The sequence below is a fragment of the Microcaecilia unicolor genome, chromosome 8 (genome assembly GCF_901765095.1).
Source record: "Microcaecilia unicolor chromosome 8, aMicUni1.1, whole genome shotgun sequence".
In the NCBI taxonomy this organism is placed as follows: Eukaryota; Metazoa; Chordata; class Amphibia; order Gymnophiona; family Siphonopidae; genus Microcaecilia; species Microcaecilia unicolor.
The window spans coordinates 43,495,510-43,515,870 of NC_044038.1; the positions used below are offsets into that span (position 1 = coordinate 43,495,510).

Sequence of the window (20,361 nt, forward strand, 5' to 3'; positions counted from 1 at the left end):
ACATGTGACAAAATGAAAATTGATGCGCGTCCATTTTGGGTCACAGACCTTACCACCAGCCATTGACTTAGCGATAAAGTTTAACGCATTAACAGGGCGGTAATGGTCAACGTGCATCCAAATGCCGATTACCTCCCTTGCGCCAGAAAATAAAAATTTTTTCTGATGCCCATATTGGATGCACGTCAAAAATGAAATTACTTCCCAGGCCACGTGGTTGCTGGGTGGTAACTCAGAATTGGCGCACATAGGCGCTTACGCAGCTTAGTAAAAGGACCCCTGAATGTTTAGTGTTGGGTCTCTTCTGGTGCCTTAATAAAGAACATTTTTGATGACAATCCCTGTGTGGAAGTCTGTAATTTATCTACTCCTCTGGTTTCTTTGGACTTTCATAGAGGTTACTTTCCTGTTCCCCTTTGGACTTTTGGATTCAGCCCTACCGCAGGAGCCCACTCCCACCATGTAGCATTTCCAGAGCCAAAAATTTTACATTTTTTAGCACCAGGTTAGCATGGGAGACCTTACCACCTCAGAAATAGGACGTGGTAAGAAATCCCCCTGGAAATGGCCATGCGGCAAGTGTTACACTTACCACACTGCCATTTCCATTTTTTCAAAAAAGTCCTTTTACCGGCGACAGTAAAAGGAGGCCTCTACACCACCACAAGGGTACTTTTATCACTGCTTGGTAAAAGGACCCCATAATCCGTTACCTCCCTTCAGTCTTTTAAACTTACAGGCACTTCTTTCTGGAGGCAACAGAAGACAAAACTGTCAGTTAAATGTCAAAAATTGGCATAAATCCTCTCCACTAACCCTTTTACATTGCCCTGGACCTGAGAAAAAATGTCTTGCGTCATGCATATGTCAAAAGCCAGTGTTTCTTTCACTGCATTGAAATGGAGTGTGCAGCTCTGACTTCCATGCAAGTTAACACCCACACTTAACCCCTTCCGAGCATTGTGCGGCCACAAAACGCTTGTAAAACCTGCAGCAACCACACAGTTAGGTTCTCTGTAGCTTTCAGCATCAGCCCCTCAGTTAATGCCCACACACAGTAATATACAGGGAAAAGTCCTTAATACATAGTTTCAGCAATTGATATCAAATACTGTATCATATCAGAATAGCTGACAGCTCCAGGCGCATAATACATATCAAAAGAAATATTACCTTAGTCACTTTTTTTCATACAAAATCGTCATCCATTATTCATGAGACCTTTTGGTTACCTGTGTGCAGTTGCTCTATGACCTAGAATTTCTAAAAACAAAATCTATTTTCAGTGGCGTAGCAAGGGCGGGGCGGTGGGGGTGGTCCGCCCCGGGTGCATGCCGCTGGGGAAGTGTCGGCTCCGCTGGTTCCCTGCTCCCTCTGCCCCGGAACAGGTTACTTCCTGTTCTAGGGCAGAGGGAGCAGGGAACCAGCGGAACCGACACCCCCCCCCCCCCCAGCAGTGTGCACACGGCAGGTAAGAATGCACTCGGGGGAGGGATGGCTTGGGTGATGCGCCGAGGGGGGGATTGATGCACCAAGGGGGGAGGTGTCATGCTGCACCCTGGGGGGGGGGGGTGCGCAGCGGAGAACCACCCCGGGTGGCAGCCACCCTCACTACGCCACTGTCTATTTTAATCATTACTTAAGGGGTCCCTTTACAAAGCCGTGGTAAAACGTGGCCTGGAGTAGTGTGGGTGCATCTTTTAGGTGCGCGCTGGGAAAAAGGCTATTTTTTTAATGGGCTGGGAAATGGGCCTGCGCAAATATTAAAACTAGTGTGCGCAATATTTACGGCGTAAGCCCTTACCGCCACCCATTAATATAGCAGTAAGGGCTCAAGCGCTACCCACGTGGTAACCATGCAGCGCATGCCAATGTGGGCATGCTGCTGGTTACCGTCGGAAATACCCCCACGGTAGAAATGTATTTTCTACCGCAGGATTCGGTGTACGCCAAACTAGGTATTACTGCGGGTACATGCACTACCCTGGCAGTAGTGACAATTGTGTGCAAGCTACCTGCGTTAGCCCTCCCACGCCTTTGTCAAAGGGACCCTTAGTGCTTTATTCTAACTTTTGTTCAAGTGCTTCCCTGATGTTTTGTGTGGAGAGATACCCTTGCAGTACCATTACTGGTATTGTAGTACTGTTGGAGGTAACTAAGGGGAGGGGGGAGGTGCAGGTCAAAAGGTTGTATTTCAGTTTGTTTCAGGGTTTTGTTTTTTTTTTTATTTTGTGTTAATTTTTTTTTGTTTCAGTGCAATGCTGACAGTAATGCACACTGTTGCCAAATAATTCTCCATGTTGCTCGGATAGTGCACCCTTGTGGTAATGTGAATGAGGGCAAGGCCAGAGCCCAGATAAAGTGGAGACACACAGTGGGTTAAGGTGATACAGAAAATAATATTTTATTAAAAGGTGCCAGGTAGGGAGGGGGGACTTCCTGTTCAGTTCAGTTATGGAAGAAAATAAAACAAGCTAATGCTTAAATATAAGTATGTCCTCTTGTGGCCTGTTCCTACAGGGCCAAACATGTACTACTCTTCTCAGCAAGGCAGCACACATTGCTTGACTTTAGCATGGATACCCAGAGTTATCAGTACAATCTTAGCAAACAACATAGGCCAGCCTGCGTCCAGCTGGGTCAAAGATACAAGTGTGAAAGGTCACAAGTTGAACTTGGCCTACCTGTCACGGTTGCAGTTCACACATATATGGTGGAGGCATAGGCAGTGGGCTGTTGCTGCTTCCCTGTGAGCCTCCTTAACCTAGTTGTGCCCTGAGCATTTATATTTCCTGGACCATACCCTCTTGGCTCCACCCCTCCCCCCCTGGGGCAGCACTGAGTTTAAAGGTGGCTCTACCACTGTGACGGCGTGTCATTAATGGGGAGCGGTAGCGTTCTATAAAATCTCTCACAATGATATTGATAAATAGGATGCACCATTTGAATAGTGTGCTCTCTTTGTGCAATAATACACATTGGGGCCATTTTACTAAAGGCTTGCCACGTGGCAACTCAGAACTACCACTGGCTCAACACGGGCGCTGGCGGTAGTTCCACCCCCAACACGTGCCATTTCCTGCGCTACAGAAAATCAGAACTGATTTCAAGCACATGGGTTACCCTGTAGTAATCGGGCAGTGCCGCACGCAGCCCAATTACCACCGGGTTAGCACAGGAGCCCTAACCGCCACCTCAATGGGTGGTGGGTAAGTGCTCCCCCCCCCCCCCCCCGAAATGGCCGCATGGTCGTTTCTTTTTTTGGCCATTATACCAGCTGCAGTAAAAGGGGCCCTGGCTCGGCAAAAATGGCTGCCGCCGATAGCGCAGGGCCCCCTTTACCGCAGCTTAGTAAAAGGACCCCATTATTACATACTATTGCACAGTATTGATAACATGTTTTCTTTTCCCCTGCTGTTTCAGGTTAAAGATGACGTGAAAGAACATGAATGTGCATACCTAGCAAAACAAGTATCGCATTTCCAAACTCATGACCTTTTGTTGTACGTGATGCAACCTTCTTTTGCATGTCCATCCTTAAAAGCAACAAATCTGTGGCATCCCCTCTTCCATAATAATCAGAAGCTAAAACAGTCATGCCCCAGTATCCTGAAAGTCATAGCAGGGCATTTACACAGTGACTTCTTTAGCATCACAACTAACGCATTTTCCAGCTTTTCAGAAGTGAACCCTAGATTTCATTGTCAGTGTTCACCAATGGCTGATGGAAAAGGTCACATTTAAATTAGTCTGCAGTTTAACTATGTCCCATAATATTTGTTGGCGGCAACAGTTTGTGAACAATTATGCAAAACAGTTGATTTAAATTCAGTGAACTTTGTTAATATCAGTTATTTGTCTTACTGCTGACTTGTGTGTGTTTACCAGTGTCTTTATTTTGTGACTCCTAATTTGGTCATCTCTTCTTTTCCTCCACTTACATTGTACATAGCAGATTTCATGAACCTTTTCACCCACCACAGGGTTCATATTCAGATTGTTACATGTTTTAATATATTCTTGTCATAAAAGCAGGAAAGTTTAGCCAACGTCCCTGTTTTCATACATTGAAACACTAATGTTTCTAAGGCAAGGCGCTCTTCCTTTAGTCCTTTTTTATGCCAAGGCATAATACTGGACCCAGAATATTCCTCTTAGTGCAGAAGATGCAGATGACTTGGTCTGTTTCTTTTCTTCTGTTCCATGCTTTCATCATCACAGATAGTACATTTAGGGGTCCTTTTATGGAGCTGTGGTAAAAGTGGCCTTACCATGCCCTTAACTGGGTCTTTCCTACACATTAAGGCCACTTTTACCACAGCTGGAAAATGGAGTTCGGCAGGCGGTAGTTCCAGGTTGCCATGGCAACCCTTTAGTAAAAGGGTCCCTTGTCTGCCAAAATAACACCATTGGTTTTGTGCCTACAGTGAGTGTTTTATACAAATTAGTACCAATGATATGAAGTCATCGTAAGTCAATACAATGGGACAATAAATCAAAAGCACTCCAAACGCCTTTTTTTGTATACCTTTTCAGACTAAGCTTTTATTTTTCATATTACAAACCATTTTCTTTATTCACAAATCACTGTAGTGATATAAACACTAATTTCTAAAGACAGATTATACACATTTTCTGGGATTGCAGGTTTGTTTTAAACAGTTTTAAAGTCACTATATTCCACACATGGCATGTATACCTCTTCCCTCCCATAACTGGTAGAATCAGTAGTTAATTCATATATGTGAAGACATTCCCAATATATATATTTATATATATATTTATATCTATGTATATTGTATATCTATTAAAAATGTTAAACCCTTCTTACATACATTTTAAAATGACATACTGGAGCGGTATAACACAAAATTCTTTTTCTGAGTCTCGACACCCTCATCCATTTGGTAGGGAATACCAAATGGCCAAGGGGATTAATGACATTATCCAACAAACAAAAACAAAACATGTGGCACAGAACCCAGTTCTCTTCAAGAGAATCAAATTATCATATACTTGTGATGTCCAAAAATATGTAATCCCCACATGATTTTATTTTTAATCTGAGGCATAACCTTGAAAAAAATAATTTTTGTTTTATGCCTTTATTTTATACAGTTAACTTTAAAAAGCGAGTTTTAATTTTGCTATTACCTATTTCAAAGGGTTACTTCTTTTTTTTGTAAATAATGAGCCATTTGCCTGTGGAAATGTTGCATGGTTTGGGTTCTGCAAAGTATGGATTCTGTGTCCTTTCTTTTTTTCAATAGAACGTGTTTTTGTTCACCTTTTCCTTTTCTAATATAAATGCTACAATTTGTTTTTTCAAATCTTATGAAACTTTATTGATGGTTATTGTTCAATTGATCATATTGCATGCAGATATGATGACAGAGAAAAAGCCTGATCACAAACACTTTGTTTTTTTCTTTTAAGCAGAGGATTGGCAAGTTTGCAGGTTCCTAGGGGTAAGTTAATAATGTATTAATGTGTTTGCCCTGCGACATACACAGTACATATGAGGAGATGGTTATCATCAAACGGAGAACCATGATGGGACAGTCTCTGGTTGAATACCTTTGTCTTATTTCTTTATTTAAATATATATAGATATATTAAAAAAAACAAACCATGAAGACCTCTGACAAACACCCAACTTAGGATAAATTGTAAACAAGACAACATAGAAGGTGCCTGAACATATGAGCAGACAAGCTGCAATTTTCCAAGAATGCCTATCTTGGCCCATTGTGAAGGTCGCATTTGCAACCTTCTGAGTGACCAAAATCAGGTACCTTCACAAACCTATGCTTTAGGGCCTGCTTCTTTTGGTGGCGGAGGAGGTAAGATAGTGCTCTCCAAACTGGCAAATCATCCATGAGAAGGGTAGAGCTGATTGGGGGTAAGTTGTCACATATTGAATAATTGCAGCTTGCTTACACAGCAGAATCATGTGTCAAAAATACCAAGCAAATGGAAGTACCAATGTTATCTCTACTTCGTGACTGCGTTGTTCTTAAAATGCATATATAAATCTGAATATGTTTATCATGTGATTCCATAAAATACATCTGTTTCTAACAGTTGGTCTACTAGGCTAAATCTAAAGCATCATAGGCTGCATATTTCTAGAATGTAACAATTCCACTGCACAGATGTAAATTTTATACATTTTTTTTTTACTGGTACAAAGAATTTAAAGTTCATATTACTTTCTTTTTTCTTTATGAAAAAAAGAAAAAAAAATAGAAACAGTGCTTTATCACCTTTTCATTATTGTTTTCCCTCCCTTAATATAAAAGTCAACAATGATATCAATAATTTATTATACTGGAAGAAATATAAAAAGAATGCCTGGCAATGACCCAACTAGCAGTGTATTATTTGTATTTTTTTGCTTCTAGAATTAGTTATGATTAAATAGCTGAATACTACCTGATGGAATGCTCTAAAGGATATCTATTGGACATCATTGCATTAGGTCTTATGTACAATGGGTCAGAAGAAATACCTCTAATCGTAACGTAACCTTTGGCTTTGAACAAATAGTGAATAATTTAAGACAGTTTATACATGGTAGTTGGTGCAGTGGTATCCTCCCCCCCACCCCCATTTTTTATGTCAATGGTAATATTTTAGCCTGACTTGAGCCCACACTCCTCTCCAATAAACTAAAAAATAAATGAAAACACAAAAGAAAATGACTACTATAGTCACTTACACTCTTACAAAATGTGATAACCCCAACAGCTTAATATTCAGCATATATAATTCATTTACATGATATAGCATTCTTGATTGTGGCCCTAAAACAGTTTTTATTCATATCTAGCTGCTTTCTAGATCAACCACAAAAACTTCTACAGCCAACAATCAAACTACTGAACCTTCAGAAATTAAAGACCCACAATATTAAAATACACAGAACAAAATATCTGAGGTATAAGATAAAAAATGTAATTTTTCTTTTAATTTATTTTTTTTTTAATTTTTAAATTTTTAAAATTTTTATTTATTATTTTTTTTAGAGTTGCTAAAATGATGCACTACTGCATGTATTGCAATACCCAGGCCTCGGAAAGCTTCTTTTTTCCCCCACACTGGAAGGTTTTTATGGTTTTGTCATTTAGTATGGAGCAAAACGGCTGTATCCCCCTCGGTATATACTAGCCTGTAATGAAGAAAGAACGAGACCGACATCATCAGCATGGCTCCTAGTCTTGGCATCAGTCAATGGTGCAAAAGCATTCTGAAACAAAGCAATTTTATGGATTTTGTTATATTAACTTCTTTTTTTTTACACACACGCATTTTCAATATTCTGTGTACATATTCTACCCTCCATCCTCCATGTCACAGGTAACCACAGTTTTGATAGTTTCTTCTTTTCCTAGGTTCCTCTCCCTGTAGGTATGATAAACTTATTTCTACTGAGGACCACTAAAAGTGTGAATATAATACAATTATCAAATCAGAAGAGATTTTGCTATGCTGTTCAGAATTTTTCCATATTTAAATGCATTTTCCTCTGAAGTGTGCTTGTTCTGCTACATTCAATTGTGGCAATATCAGTCTTTGGCAAAGTATAAATTCTAAACCAGTGGTTCTTCATACTGCCCTGAGGAAACACCAGTCATCCATGTTGAAGGTTATCCAAGATAAAATACACCTGACATAAATTAGGGGCATAGTTATCAACGTGGGTCACTTAAGGGCCTTTCACTAAAGTGTGGTAAGATTTTGCACTTACTAAATCTTAAAGGCAAAAATTAACATGCAATGTGTAAATATTTTATGGTAAATGCAGGGAGTATGCCCAGCATTTGCCCTGCATTTACCACACAGGGCCGAACCATTCCACACAGTACTATATTACATGAAGTGCCAGATAGCTTACTCTATCTAGAACTGCAGTTAATGTGGTGCAGTCCAAAATCAAATAAATAAGTAATAATATAGCCACATGCTGTGGCAGCACTCACACACACAAATCCCCCTCCCTTTCTGACCCCTCTGCATCCATTTACCCGACCTGACACTCTTCTGATTCAAGGTCTTGACCACACAACCCCCTAAACCCCCAGTTAGTATATTCTACACTCCTCAAATGCATAACCATCTAATCTTCCTAAATCATCCCTCCACTGGACAACACAGCTTAACATGACCCAGAGTCCTGCTCACATATAACATTCTGAACCCTCTTCCACTTCCTATAGCCCCCCCCCCCCCCAGACCCTATCACCTCTGGGTCTTGCCCAGAGCTGATCACTGGTGATACTGTGGGTCAGGGCGGAAGCATCCCCCTTGGCTCCCATTCATCCAGCTCACAAAAAGGCTGCTATGAACCCTAGTGGCAGTCTTGTGTTACTACAGCTAGGGGTCAGCCTTCAATATAGGAAGATTAGAGGGGAATGAATTTGGGGGATAATCAGAGGAGTTGGGTGGACAGGAGACTGTTGGGATGGCCAAATGGATGTGTGTGGGGAGGTGAGATCAGAAGGGGATTAAGAAACATTTTACCAAGGGCCATGGCAGTGCTACTGGACTGGTAGTAGCATGGCTACACTTAGTGTCTCCTTTTGACGTGGCACTAAGGGGCCCTTTTACAACATGGTGGAACTACCGCAGTGTTGGCATGCGCCAATCCAGCATTACCGCCAGCCTATCCCAGAGCCAGCGGTAGTGCTGCCCCTAGTGCGCCATTTCTGATGCAACAGAAATTACTTTTTTTTGTGCTGGGGGCTTATCCGGTGATAATCAGGCAGCATTGTGGGCTGCCCAGTTACCACCGGGTTAGAGTGGGAGCCCTTACCACCTCCTAAATAGGTAGCTGTAAGGGCTCCCCCCCCCCCCCCAAATAGCTGCATAGTGTCACACCCATCCAGGGCCCAATTCTATATATAGCACCAAAAATTACCACGTTAGGCAAACATGCTTAAGCGTATTCTACATACCACACGTAGGATTAGGCATAGTTCATGTGACTAAATCTACGGACATCCATTTATGCCAGTAAAAAGCTGGTGTAAATCCCTGCATGTTCATTTACGCGCTCTGGCCCATACTGTATAACAAAGTGCCTTGATTTTAGAACACCCATGAAATGCCCATTTCCACGCCCCTAAGCATGCCCTTTTTTGCCTGTGCATGTTAGAATTTAGGCGCAGCACATTACAGAATACGCTTAGCAATGTACACATGTACATTCTAATGTTTGCCAATCAGTGGTCATTATTGCTTGTTAAGAGCTGTTAACAACGCTTAAGAGCTTGTTAAAACAATTAATCTACAAGTGTAGTTATAGAACATGCCTGGATTTATGAGCGGAACCACACGTAACTCTAGGCGTGCTATATAGAATCCGGGGGTCAGTGTGTTAGGCACCTAGCACAGGGGCCCTTTTACGAACTGGCGGTAAGCCCGATGTTGGCCAACTTTTTGGACAGCGAAGGTTTGCTGAGATGCTGTCATTGTTCTTCAGATTGTGGACCCTGAAGCAGCATTGCACATTTAAAGCAGGAGCGAAACGTTGGCCAATGCCGGTCCTGAGGATTGCCTCTAGTGGAACATGAGACCGCATGACAGACGACTGCATTAAGCTAAATTCTTTTCTCCCAAATTTTGAACTGAGTATGTTTTTGGAAAGATTTTGATGTTTGACATCCGAAGTTATTGAGAGGTGTTTTTTTGCATGGTTTTTTATGATTTTTTTGAAGAAAAACACTAAACAACACAGGAAGGTTTTTTAGCCAATGATGAGGAACAGATCATGTTGCTCGCTATATAGCAGTGATGGCGAACCTTTCAGAGACCGAGTGCCCAACCAGCAACCCAAAATCTAATTATTTATCGCAAAGTGCCAGTACTCATTATGGGCGGAGTCACCACATATGACTCCACCCCTATGATAGCCACACCCCTTACACCAGCCATGGCGCATATAAACAGACATCATTGAAAATATTATACTAGTATAGGAGAAAAAAATAACATGATTTTCTTCCATTATAAATCATTTCTGTAAGCTGTTACAGCTCCAGTACACCCAGTGCAAAATAAGACAGCAGATGTAAATTCTCAAATTGGACATATTCCAAACACTAAAATGAAAATAAAATGATTTTTTCTACCTTTGTTGTCTCTGATTCTGCTGCTCTCTTAACTCCGTTTCCAGGGCTTCCTTTCCTTTCCATTTCTTTCTTTACTTTCCTCCTTTCTTCTTCATTTCTTGCCCTCCATCCATGTCCAGCCACCCTCCTCTCCCCTCCAGCCACAGATGTCCAGCCACCCTCCTCTCCCCTTCAGCCACCCATGTCCAGCCACCCTCCTCCCCCCTGCCTGCCCGCCCTTCGTCCCAGCACCAGGCAGGTCGCCCTCCCACCCAGCACCCAGTAGCACCTAGCTCCAGGCCTGCCTCCCTCCCTCCCAGCACCCAGTAGCTCCCAGCACCAGGTCTCCCTCCCACCCATCCACCCAGCACCAGGCCACCTACCCACCTAGCACCAGGCCACCCTCCCAGCATTAGGCCTCCCTTCTACCCATCCAGCACCCAGCACCAGGCCTACCTCCCTCCCTCCCAGCACCAGGCCTCCCTCCCATCCAGCACCCAGTAACACTCAGCACCAGGCCTGCCTCCCTCCCTTCCAGCACCCAGTAGCACCCAGCACCAGGCCTGCCTGCCTCCCTCCCTCCCAGCACCAGGCCTGCTTCCCTCCCAAACTGCCGAAGCACCAGGCCGGCCGGCCGCCCTCCCTCCCTCCCTCCCAGCACCTCCCAGCACCAGCGCTTGCCCTCCCTCCCTCCCAGCACCTCCCAGTACCAGCGCTCGCCCTCCTCCTCCGAAATTGAAAAGGCGTCGGCAGCTAGCCTACAGCGAAACGCGGCATGGTATTCGCTCGGCGCGCCTTTGCTTCGCTTCTGTCTCTCAAGCTCTGGAACCAGAGCTTGAGAGACAGAAGTGAAGCAAAGTTGCACCGAGCGAAGACCATGCCGTGTTTCGCTGTAGCTGCCGATGCCTTTTCAATTTCGGAGGAGGAGGGCGAGCGCTGGTACTGGGAGGTGCTGGGAGGGAGGGAGGGCGAGCGCTGGTGCTGGGAGGTGCTGGGAGGGAGGGCGGGCGGTCAGCCTGGTGCTTCAGCGGTTTGAAAGAGGGAGTGAGGGCGGGCGGCCTGTTACTCGGAGGGAGGGACAGTGGGCGGAGCGGACTGACGGCGCGCGTGCCAAAGGAGAGGGCTCTGCGTGCCCTCTCTGGCACGCGTGCCATAGGTTCACCATCGCTGCTATATAGGTCATTTTGATCACTTGTAGCTTTTTAGACTAGTAAGTCATGAGCTCCTTGAGACTTTTCCCTTCCTGTATTGGTAATGTGCTTCATTTTCACAGATACTTGTTTGCCTCAATAGTGGGGCATTCCAAAACTGCGCACGTAAATTAATTGGCTCAACAACATTGAATATCCGGATTGAATGCCAGCAGTCAAAGCGCCACCCACCTCCAGCTGAATATCGGAGGGTATATTTATATGTGATAGGAACTTCTTATAAAATTGCTTGGCCAAGTACATGCATATAAGGATTAGAAGTCTTGTTTACGTTTTTCTGCTGTCAATTGATCCTGATTGGAATGTTAGATCTTTTGAACATAAAATTATCTACACTAACATAACTTCAAAATTAATGTGATTGATTAGGGTATTGAGTATGGAAAGTTCTCTTAAAATTACAAAAGGACATCTACAGATGGCTCTTGGTTCCTTTTATTAAGCTGCGCTAAGAAATAGGCTTAACACATACTAATACAGGCCTTTGCCACGTGTTGAGTCCATTTCTAGTGTGACCCTCAAAAAGGGCTTTTTTTCAATTTGTTTCATTAATGGCCATATGCTAATTTTAGCATTATTACATGGCCATTTAATAACTTAGGCACTCTTTTACTAAAGGGTTGGTGCGCAGCAACAGGCTTGCCGTGCACCAAAACGGAACTACCGCCGAGCAACCACAGGAGCCTGACGTGCCATTTCCGGCACTACAAAAAAAACGCTGGGTTAGTGCCGGAGCCCTTACCGCCACCTCAATGGGTAACTGCTCCTCTCCCCCCTGAAATGGCTGTGCAGCAAGTGGTTCACTTACCGCACGACCATTTCTTTTCCAGAACAACAGACAACCTTTCACCTGCTGCGATAAAAGGTTGCCTCAGCATGTGAAAAACTAGCTAGTGCAGACCCCTTTTATCGCAGCTTAGTAAAAGGACCCCCTTACTGAGGAAGCACTTACTACCTGCTATTTAGGGCTCCTGCATTCTGGAAGTGCTAACAAATTATCATGGTGGTAATGTGAAAGTTGGTTAGCACATCCACTCATTCTCTGCCCCTATGCTCCCCCCCACCCCCGCAAAAACAATTACTGTGCAGTTAACATGCATAGATGACAAAACTAATGCAGAATGCTCTAGTGCGTCCCACGTTAAGCCATTTTTGCTGCGTTAGGTATGCATTATTGTCTAATGCAGCTTAGTAATAGGGCCTCTTTGTTAATTATATTACGATTTTTTCCATAATATAATGAACAAAGAGGCTATTTTACTAAGGGCTCCTTTTACTAAGGTGTGCTGAAAAATGGGCTGCGCTAGTGTATGCGTGTGTTTTTGGGCGCACACAGATCCATTTTTCGGTGCCTTTTAAAACTTTTTGCCGAAAATGGACGTGCGGCAAAATAAAATTTGGCGCGTGTATATATTGGGTCTGAGACCTTACCGCCACCCATTGGCTTAGCGGTAAGGTCTGACACGGTAACCATGCGGTAATCATCTACGTGCGTAGAATGATGATTATCGCCCGGTTTCTGCTGCACACGGATGCACGTAATAAACAAAATTACCGCCCGGGCCACAACTTAGTAATAGGGCCCCTAAGAGCAGTGCTGATTCCTGGCTCCTGATTTCTTGTGCTAAGGATGTCTTTTTTGAAATTCTAGGGCAATTTAAGTTAAGTATTGAACAGAAGAAGGCAGGCTGACTGACTGACTGTCAAGGCTCAGAAGAATTTGTCACAACTCATATTAGTCTTAAGAATTACCTGCACCAAACATGGTAAATGGAAAACAAAGACTTTTTTAAAAAGATTCTGTTAGACATTGTATTTTGCTATTGATGGATTTAATTATCAAGATGACTAATTATTCCATTAAGGTAAGTGCTCAGCTAGGTGATACAGGCAAAATTAGAAATATAATAACTTACATGTACAATGCTGCAAAGATATTAAGACATTTATCAAGTTTACTGGGAGGATTAATGTGGCGTTTTAGCTGCTGTTAGCACAAGACACAAATTCAATTAAGTAACACTGAAAGAATATTACCTGGGCTGGAGAGTGGGGGAGAAAAAGCAAAGTGGGGGAGAACCAGGGCTTTTTTTGAGGGAGTACTGAGTACCAGCACCTTTTCCATTGTTTGCTAAAATTGACCCATGAACCCCAAGTTTTAATGAAATAACTCAGGCTCTACACACCAATTCTGCCTTGTCATAGATTCTGTGAATGGTTGCAGGGGGTGAACGAGCAAGACCCCAAAAGAAACTTGATCACTTACCATGGCACCAACGCCGTAGGTGGCTGCTGGAGCAAGTGTGTGGTGGTAGGGGTCTGCAGCATAAACTCGTCCGTAACTGCAATAAAAAACAGAATACTAAGAGTTAATTAATAAACAATAAAACAAACAGACAAAATTCAACAGCAGATGTCAATTAAAGCATTGCACAGAGCTACAATTAACAGCAGCAGGATAGCAAATGAATTTCTTCCACAGTTAAATTCCAACTGGTCAAAGACTAAAAAAAATTCTGGGTTTATAATTTAGAGATTAATATCTTGTAATAAAATTATACACACAAGTGGTAAAAAGGGTGAAGAATAATTACTTGGAACGCTATTACCACAATTTGTTGTATAAAACTGACTCAACAAAGCAGCCAATATCCTACTGGTAGAAAGAAAACTTATAATATGCTATAAAATGTTCCTTTTAACCTTTTTTGCTGCAACAGTTTATGAAAGTGAGGTTCAGTTTATGACTCTATAATATACACATCCTTTAGCTGTTTCCATCATGTTATAGATTTGGTCTTTATCATTTATATCTTTTTCTAGTCGTGCACTAACCATTAGCATTAGCGCATGGCCACTAAAACAAATTAACACGGGTGCATACATTGGAGACAGTGTCCAATGCAAATCTATCTCATGCATATTCATTAGGGTATTCTAAAAACCTGGCCAGTTTGTGGAACTCAAGCCCTGAATTCCCACATCCCTAAGCTAGTCAAAGATTTTTAGCCAAAATGAGGTAATCTCATTACCTAGCAGCCAGAAAGCCATCTGAAACATTTGTGGTGATGCCACGTCACTTGGGTTAACACACCCATTGCTGATTTATAGACAGTAGGACCCCCAACAAACCAACTCCTGAATGCTCCGGCCTCCTTAGGCTGGAACCTACCTATCAAAATCTACCACAAGTGAAGACAGTGACTCACTTATCTTTTGCTCTTCCACCTCAGCAACAACCCTATCCCATTTTCTCCGATCTTAAAAATATGCAGAAAGGAACTCAATACAATATCAGACCAATATCAGAAAGACTGAACCTAGTAGGTCAGTAAAAGCCTGGGCAATCAGTTATCATCACCTCACGTTTCAAAAACACACTAACAAGCAATATTATCTCAAACTCTATGAACTAATTGTGATTGAGTTAACTGCACATGGGAAAGTGAACATGGAATCAGCAAATCCATTGTCTGCTTAATAAGATCCACCTTTTAGACAGAACATAAATCATTACCCTCTAAATGAACTGAAAACAATTATGGAGATGTGCTACCAATACCTGGGCTTGGAATAAGGAATACAAACAAAAAAAGAAACACTGGGCCTTCAAGACTAGGACAACAGGAGTACTTTATTAACAGGTGACCTGTTAATAAAGTACTCCTGTTGTCCTAGTCTTGAAGGCCCAGTGTTGCTTTTTATGTTTGTATACTTTAGTGGCAGATGAAGTTCAATGTTGACAAGTGCAAAGTGATGCATGTGGGTAAGAGGAACCCGAATTATAGCTACGTCTTGCAAGGTTCCGCGTTAGGAGTTACGGATCAAGAAAGGGATCTGGGTGTCGTCGTCGATGATACGCTGAAACCTTCTGCTCAGTGTGCTGCTGCGGCTAGGAAAGCGAATAGAATGTTGGGTGTTATTAGGAAGGGTATGGAGTCCAGGTGTGCGGATGTTATAATGCCGTTGTATCGCTCCATGGTGCGACCGCACCTGGAGTATTGTGTTCAGTACTGGTCTCCGTATCTCAAAAAAGATATAGTAGAATTGGAAAAGGTACAGCGAAGGGCGACGAAAATGATAGTGGGGATGGGACGACTTTCCTATGAAGAGAGGCTGAGAAGGCTAGGGCTTTTCAGCTTGGAGAAGAGACGGCTGAGGGGAGATATGATAGAAGTGTATAAAATAATGAGTGGAATGGATCGGGTGGATGTGAAGCGACTGTTCACGCTATCCAAAAATACTAGGACTAGAGGGCATGAGTTGAAGCTACAGTGTGGTAAATTTAAAACGAATCGGAGAAAATTTTTCTTCACCCAACGTGTAATTAGACTCTGGAATTCGTTGCCGGAGAACGTGGTACGGGCGGTTAGCTTGACGGAGTTTAAAAAGGGGTTAGATAGATTCCTAAAGGACAAGTCCATAGACCGCTATTAAATGGACTTGGAAAAATTCCGCATTTTTAGGTATAACTTGTCTGGAATGTTTTTACGTTTGGGGAGCGTGCCAGGTGCCCTTGACCTGGATTGGCCACTGTCGGTGACAGGATGCTGGGCTAGATGGACCTTTGGTCTTTCCCAGTATGGCACTACTTATGTACTTATGCTGTTTTACCCTCTCTATTTGTACTGGAATAAGAAATGTAATAATTGTTTCCAAGGCATCCCATCAATGCCCAACCAACATTTAGAATCTAGCAGATGCAAGTTGCAAGTAAATTCCCACTTCTCTACCTGCTTCTGTGTGCAGAATATGCGGCAATGCCTTCAGATCCAAACACCAATCTCTTCCATCTGAGCAGTTGGGGGGGGGGGAGGGGGGAGAAACCCAACAGAAAAATAGCCTAGTAACAACCAAACCCCCAAGCTGCCACACATAACATTTACACCTCAATGAATTCCACCTGCCTATTTTTCAATCATCACAGCAGGCATGCCCTGCACTACAGCAAATGAAACCACCCGAATCTTAAAGGAATAGGTCCTTAACAATCATAGATCAGAATCCATTGAAGCCAGTGAACTTCTAAGCACTGTAGCAAACTGAAACTGCATCAAAGTGGACCCAATTCCATGCATCTGCCAAATAAATTCCTCCTTCTTCCCTCTATGACTTAAAACTGGTAGCTGCCTCAACATTTTACAGCAAATCTATGAATGCTGTGTTTATCAAAGATAAAATCAGATTGGTGGTAGTTGGATCCAGCTAGGCATGAAAAAAATGTGCAAGCAAAGGAAGAACATCCCAACAACACTAGGTGCATTAGGTAGTCAGGTAGTTAGGTAGTCAGGCTGGAAACAAGAAGACATAATTCTCCATAAATCAACTGGATTGATGCTGTTAAACTGATAAGAACATAAGAACACAAGAGTAGCCCTACTGGGTCAGACCAATGGTCCATCTAGCCCAGTATCCTGTTTTCCAAACAGTGGCCAAGCCAGGTCACAAGTACCTGGCAGAAACCCAAATTGTGGCAACACTCCATACTACAACTCCCAGGGCAAGCACTCACTTCTCATGTCTGTCTCAATAGCAGACTATGGACTTTTCCTCCAGGAATTTGTCCAAACCTTCTTTTAAAACCCAGATACATTAACCGCTGGTACCACATCCTCCAGCAAAGAGTTCCAGAGCTTAACTATTCATCGAATGAAAACATATTTCCAATTTGTTTTAAAAGTATTTCCATGTAACTTCCTCAAGTGTCCCGTAGTCTTTGGAACAAGTAAATAATTGATTTACTTATGCTCATTCTACACCACTCAGGATTTTGTAGACCTCAATCATATCTCCCCTCAGCCATCTCTTTTTCAAGCTGAAGAGCCCTAACCTCTTTAGCCTTTCCTCATACGAGAGGAGTTCCATCCCCTTTATCATTTTGGTCACTCTTCTTTGAAACTTTTCTAATTCCGCTATATCTTTTTTGAGATATGGCGACCAGAACTGAATGCAATACTCAAGGTGCAGTCGCACTATGAAGCGATACAGAGGCATTATAGTATTTTTAGTCTTATTCACCATCCCTTTCCTAATAATTCCTAGTATCCTTTTGCTTTTTTGGCCATAGCCGCACACTGAGCAAAAGATTTCAGCATATTATCTACAACGACACCTAGATCATTTTCTTGAGTGCGGACCCCCCAAGATGGACCCTAGCATCAGGTAACTATGATTTGAATTATTCATTCCAATGTGCATCACCTTGCATTTGTCTACATTAAATTTCATCTGCCATTTGGATGCCCAGTCTTCAATTTCTTAAGGTCTTCCTGCAATATTTCACAATCTGCACATGTTTTAACAACCTTGAATATTTTTGTGTCATCTGTAAATTTAATCACCCCACTGATCATGCCGATTTCCATATCATTTATAAATATGTTCAATAGTACCATTCCCAGTACTGATCCCTGCAACACTCCACTGTTCATCCTCCTCCATTGAGAGAAATGACCATTTAACCCTACCCTCTGTTTTCTGTCCATTAAACAATTCCGAATCCACACCAGAACCTTGCCTTCTACCTCATGACTCTAATTTTCTCAGGAGTCTCTCATGAGGAATTTATCAAAAGCTTTCTCTAAATCTAGATACACTACATCAATTGGCTCACCTTTATCCACATGTTTATTCACGCCTTCAAAGAAATAAACAAATTGGTGAAGTAAGACTTCCCTTGGCTGAACCCATGCTGACCCTGTCCCATTAAACCATGTTTGTCTATATGTTCCGTAATTTGATTCTTTATAATAGTTTGCACTATTTTTCTCGCCACTGACATCAGGCTTACCGGTCTATAATTTCCTGGATCACCCCTAGAACCCTTTTTAATAATTGGTGTCAAATTGGCCACCTTCCAGTCGTCAGGTGCTGTAGACGACTTTAATGACAGGTTACATATTACTAACAGCAGATCAACAATTTCATACTTGAGTTCTTTGAGTACCCTTGGATGTATGCCATCCGGTCCAGGTGATCTACTACTCTTTAAGATGTCAATTTGGCTCAGTACATCTTCCAGGTTAATCAAGATTTCTTTCAGTTCCTCCACATCATCACCCTTGAAAACCATTTCTGCTACAGGCAGATCTCAGACCGAAGCAAAAAATTCATTCAGTTTTCCACTATGGCCTTGTCCTCCCTGAGTGTCCCTTTTGCTCCTTCATGATATAATGGTCCCACGTATTCCCTCACAGGCTTTCTGCTTCTAGTGTACCTGAAAAAGGTGTTATTGTGAGTTTTAGCCTCTGCGGCAAGTTTCTCTTCATATTCTCTTTTAGCCTTCTTTATTAAATGTTTTGCATCTGACTTGCCAGTGCTTATATTGCTTCTTATTTTCTTCTATTGGGTCATTTTTTCATTCTTTGAAGGTCAATCTTTTGGCTGTAATAGTCAACGATAACTGAATGTCCAGGCCTTAATCAGACTGATTGGTTCAATTATTCTGATCCAGCTAAAATTTGTTGGCTCACTATTTAAACCTAGTTAACCAGCTGGCAGATGTTGCAGCGCTGGCAGATAAACAGCGCTGACTGGGTCATAACCAAATTTTCAGCAATATTATTTGAATAATAACATTGAAAATTTCTACAACCATGCTCGTTCTATCCAGACACCAGCTGAGTGGTCTGGAGGTCAGGTCAAGGGGTTATTCAAAGACAGGTAATATTCAGCATCTAGATAACTTAGGGGCCCTTTTATTAAACTGCAGTAAAACAGGCCCTGCACTAGTGGTGGTGGCCATTTTTGCTGTGCCATGGCCCCTTTTACTGCAGTGGGTAAAAAGGCCAAAAAAAGAACTGGCCTTGCGGTAAGTTCACTCTTGATGTGAGGCCATTTCGGGAGGAGCATTTACTGCCATTGAGGTGGCGGTAGGGGATCCCACGCTATCCCAGCAGGAACCAGGCAGTGCATGACACTGCCCAATTACCACCAGGCAACCTCCAGTAGTATTAATTTTCCAAAAGTTCCGGGAGCTCTGGAAATGCCGTGTGCTGGGGGCAGAACTTCCACCGATGGCTACGTTCGGCCGGTAGTAGTTCCGGTTGATTATCCAAATTACAGCACTGAACATCACCAGTCTCTGGGTAACTGTCGGCACTGCTGGAGAATAAGCTGATATTGGTGCTGGATATCTGAGTTTAACTTGACCGTGACAGCCAATGTTTAAAACAAATATGTCTGAATGTCTTTTTATTGTTTCTCCCCCCCCCACCCCCATTTTACAAACAGCATTCATTAAAATTGAGAATTTAAAAAAAAAATCAAATTATTTTTTTTTTAACTCCCTAAAAAATTATAGTTAAAAAACAAATATTCTGCGGTAAGCAATAATGTCTGCTCACCACAAATGAAAATTCACTACCTTGGGGTGCGCTCAGGCATCCCTTGGTAATTTTTGGATCTGTGCGCAATTCCCATGCATTAAAAAATACATATTTTTTAGCAGTTGGGGTGTGTTTGGGGGGTGGAGAGTAGATGTGCCCAGTGCTAATCAGTTAGCACAGATACACTGCTGCATGTTAACCAATTAGCACGTGGTTAGCGCAGCCTTACTGCCTAGAAAATAGGTGTTGATAAGAGACCATATGGAGGAGTAGCCTAGTGGTTAGTGCAGTGGACTTTGATGGAGGGGAACTGAGTTTGATTCCCACTGCAGCTCCTTGTGACTCTGGGCAAATCACTTAATTCTCCATTGCTCCTGGTACAAAATAAATACCTGAATATATGTAAACCACTTTGAATGTAGTTGCAAAAATCTCAGAAAGGCAGTATATCAAGTCCTATTTTCCTTTCCCTAATGGCTGCACTCTAATTGGGAAATTAGCATTTGGCCATTTATTGAGGAAATGGAAAATATGGCCATTTTAAAGTCATCCATAAAATGGCCTCAGCACGGGAAACACACACTCTGGTCATAACACAGGCCACTTTTTAGCGCAGCTTAGTCAAAGGGCCCCAAAATGTGCACATCCCTCATGGGTCCAAAATGATTTAAAATCTACATTTGTATACTGGGAGAGTGAGTGACCTTTTTG

The 20,361-nt window shown here is 42.5% G+C and overlaps 1 protein-coding gene across 1 annotated transcript in view; it reads right to left on the bottom strand.

Moving 5' to 3' along the window:
• Positions 1 to 4,560: 4,560 nt before the first annotated feature.
• Positions 4,561 to 20,361, bottom strand: part of RBFOX1 (RNA binding fox-1 homolog 1) — a 439,628-nt gene continuing 423,827 nt past the window's right edge. Inside the window, 2 exon segments of the mRNA XM_030212626.1 lie at positions 4,561 to 7,249; positions 13,590 to 13,665. Of these exon segments, the coding sequence (XP_030068486.1) occupies positions 7,127 to 7,249; positions 13,590 to 13,665 (199 nt within the window). The 3' untranslated portion in view covers positions 4,561 to 7,126.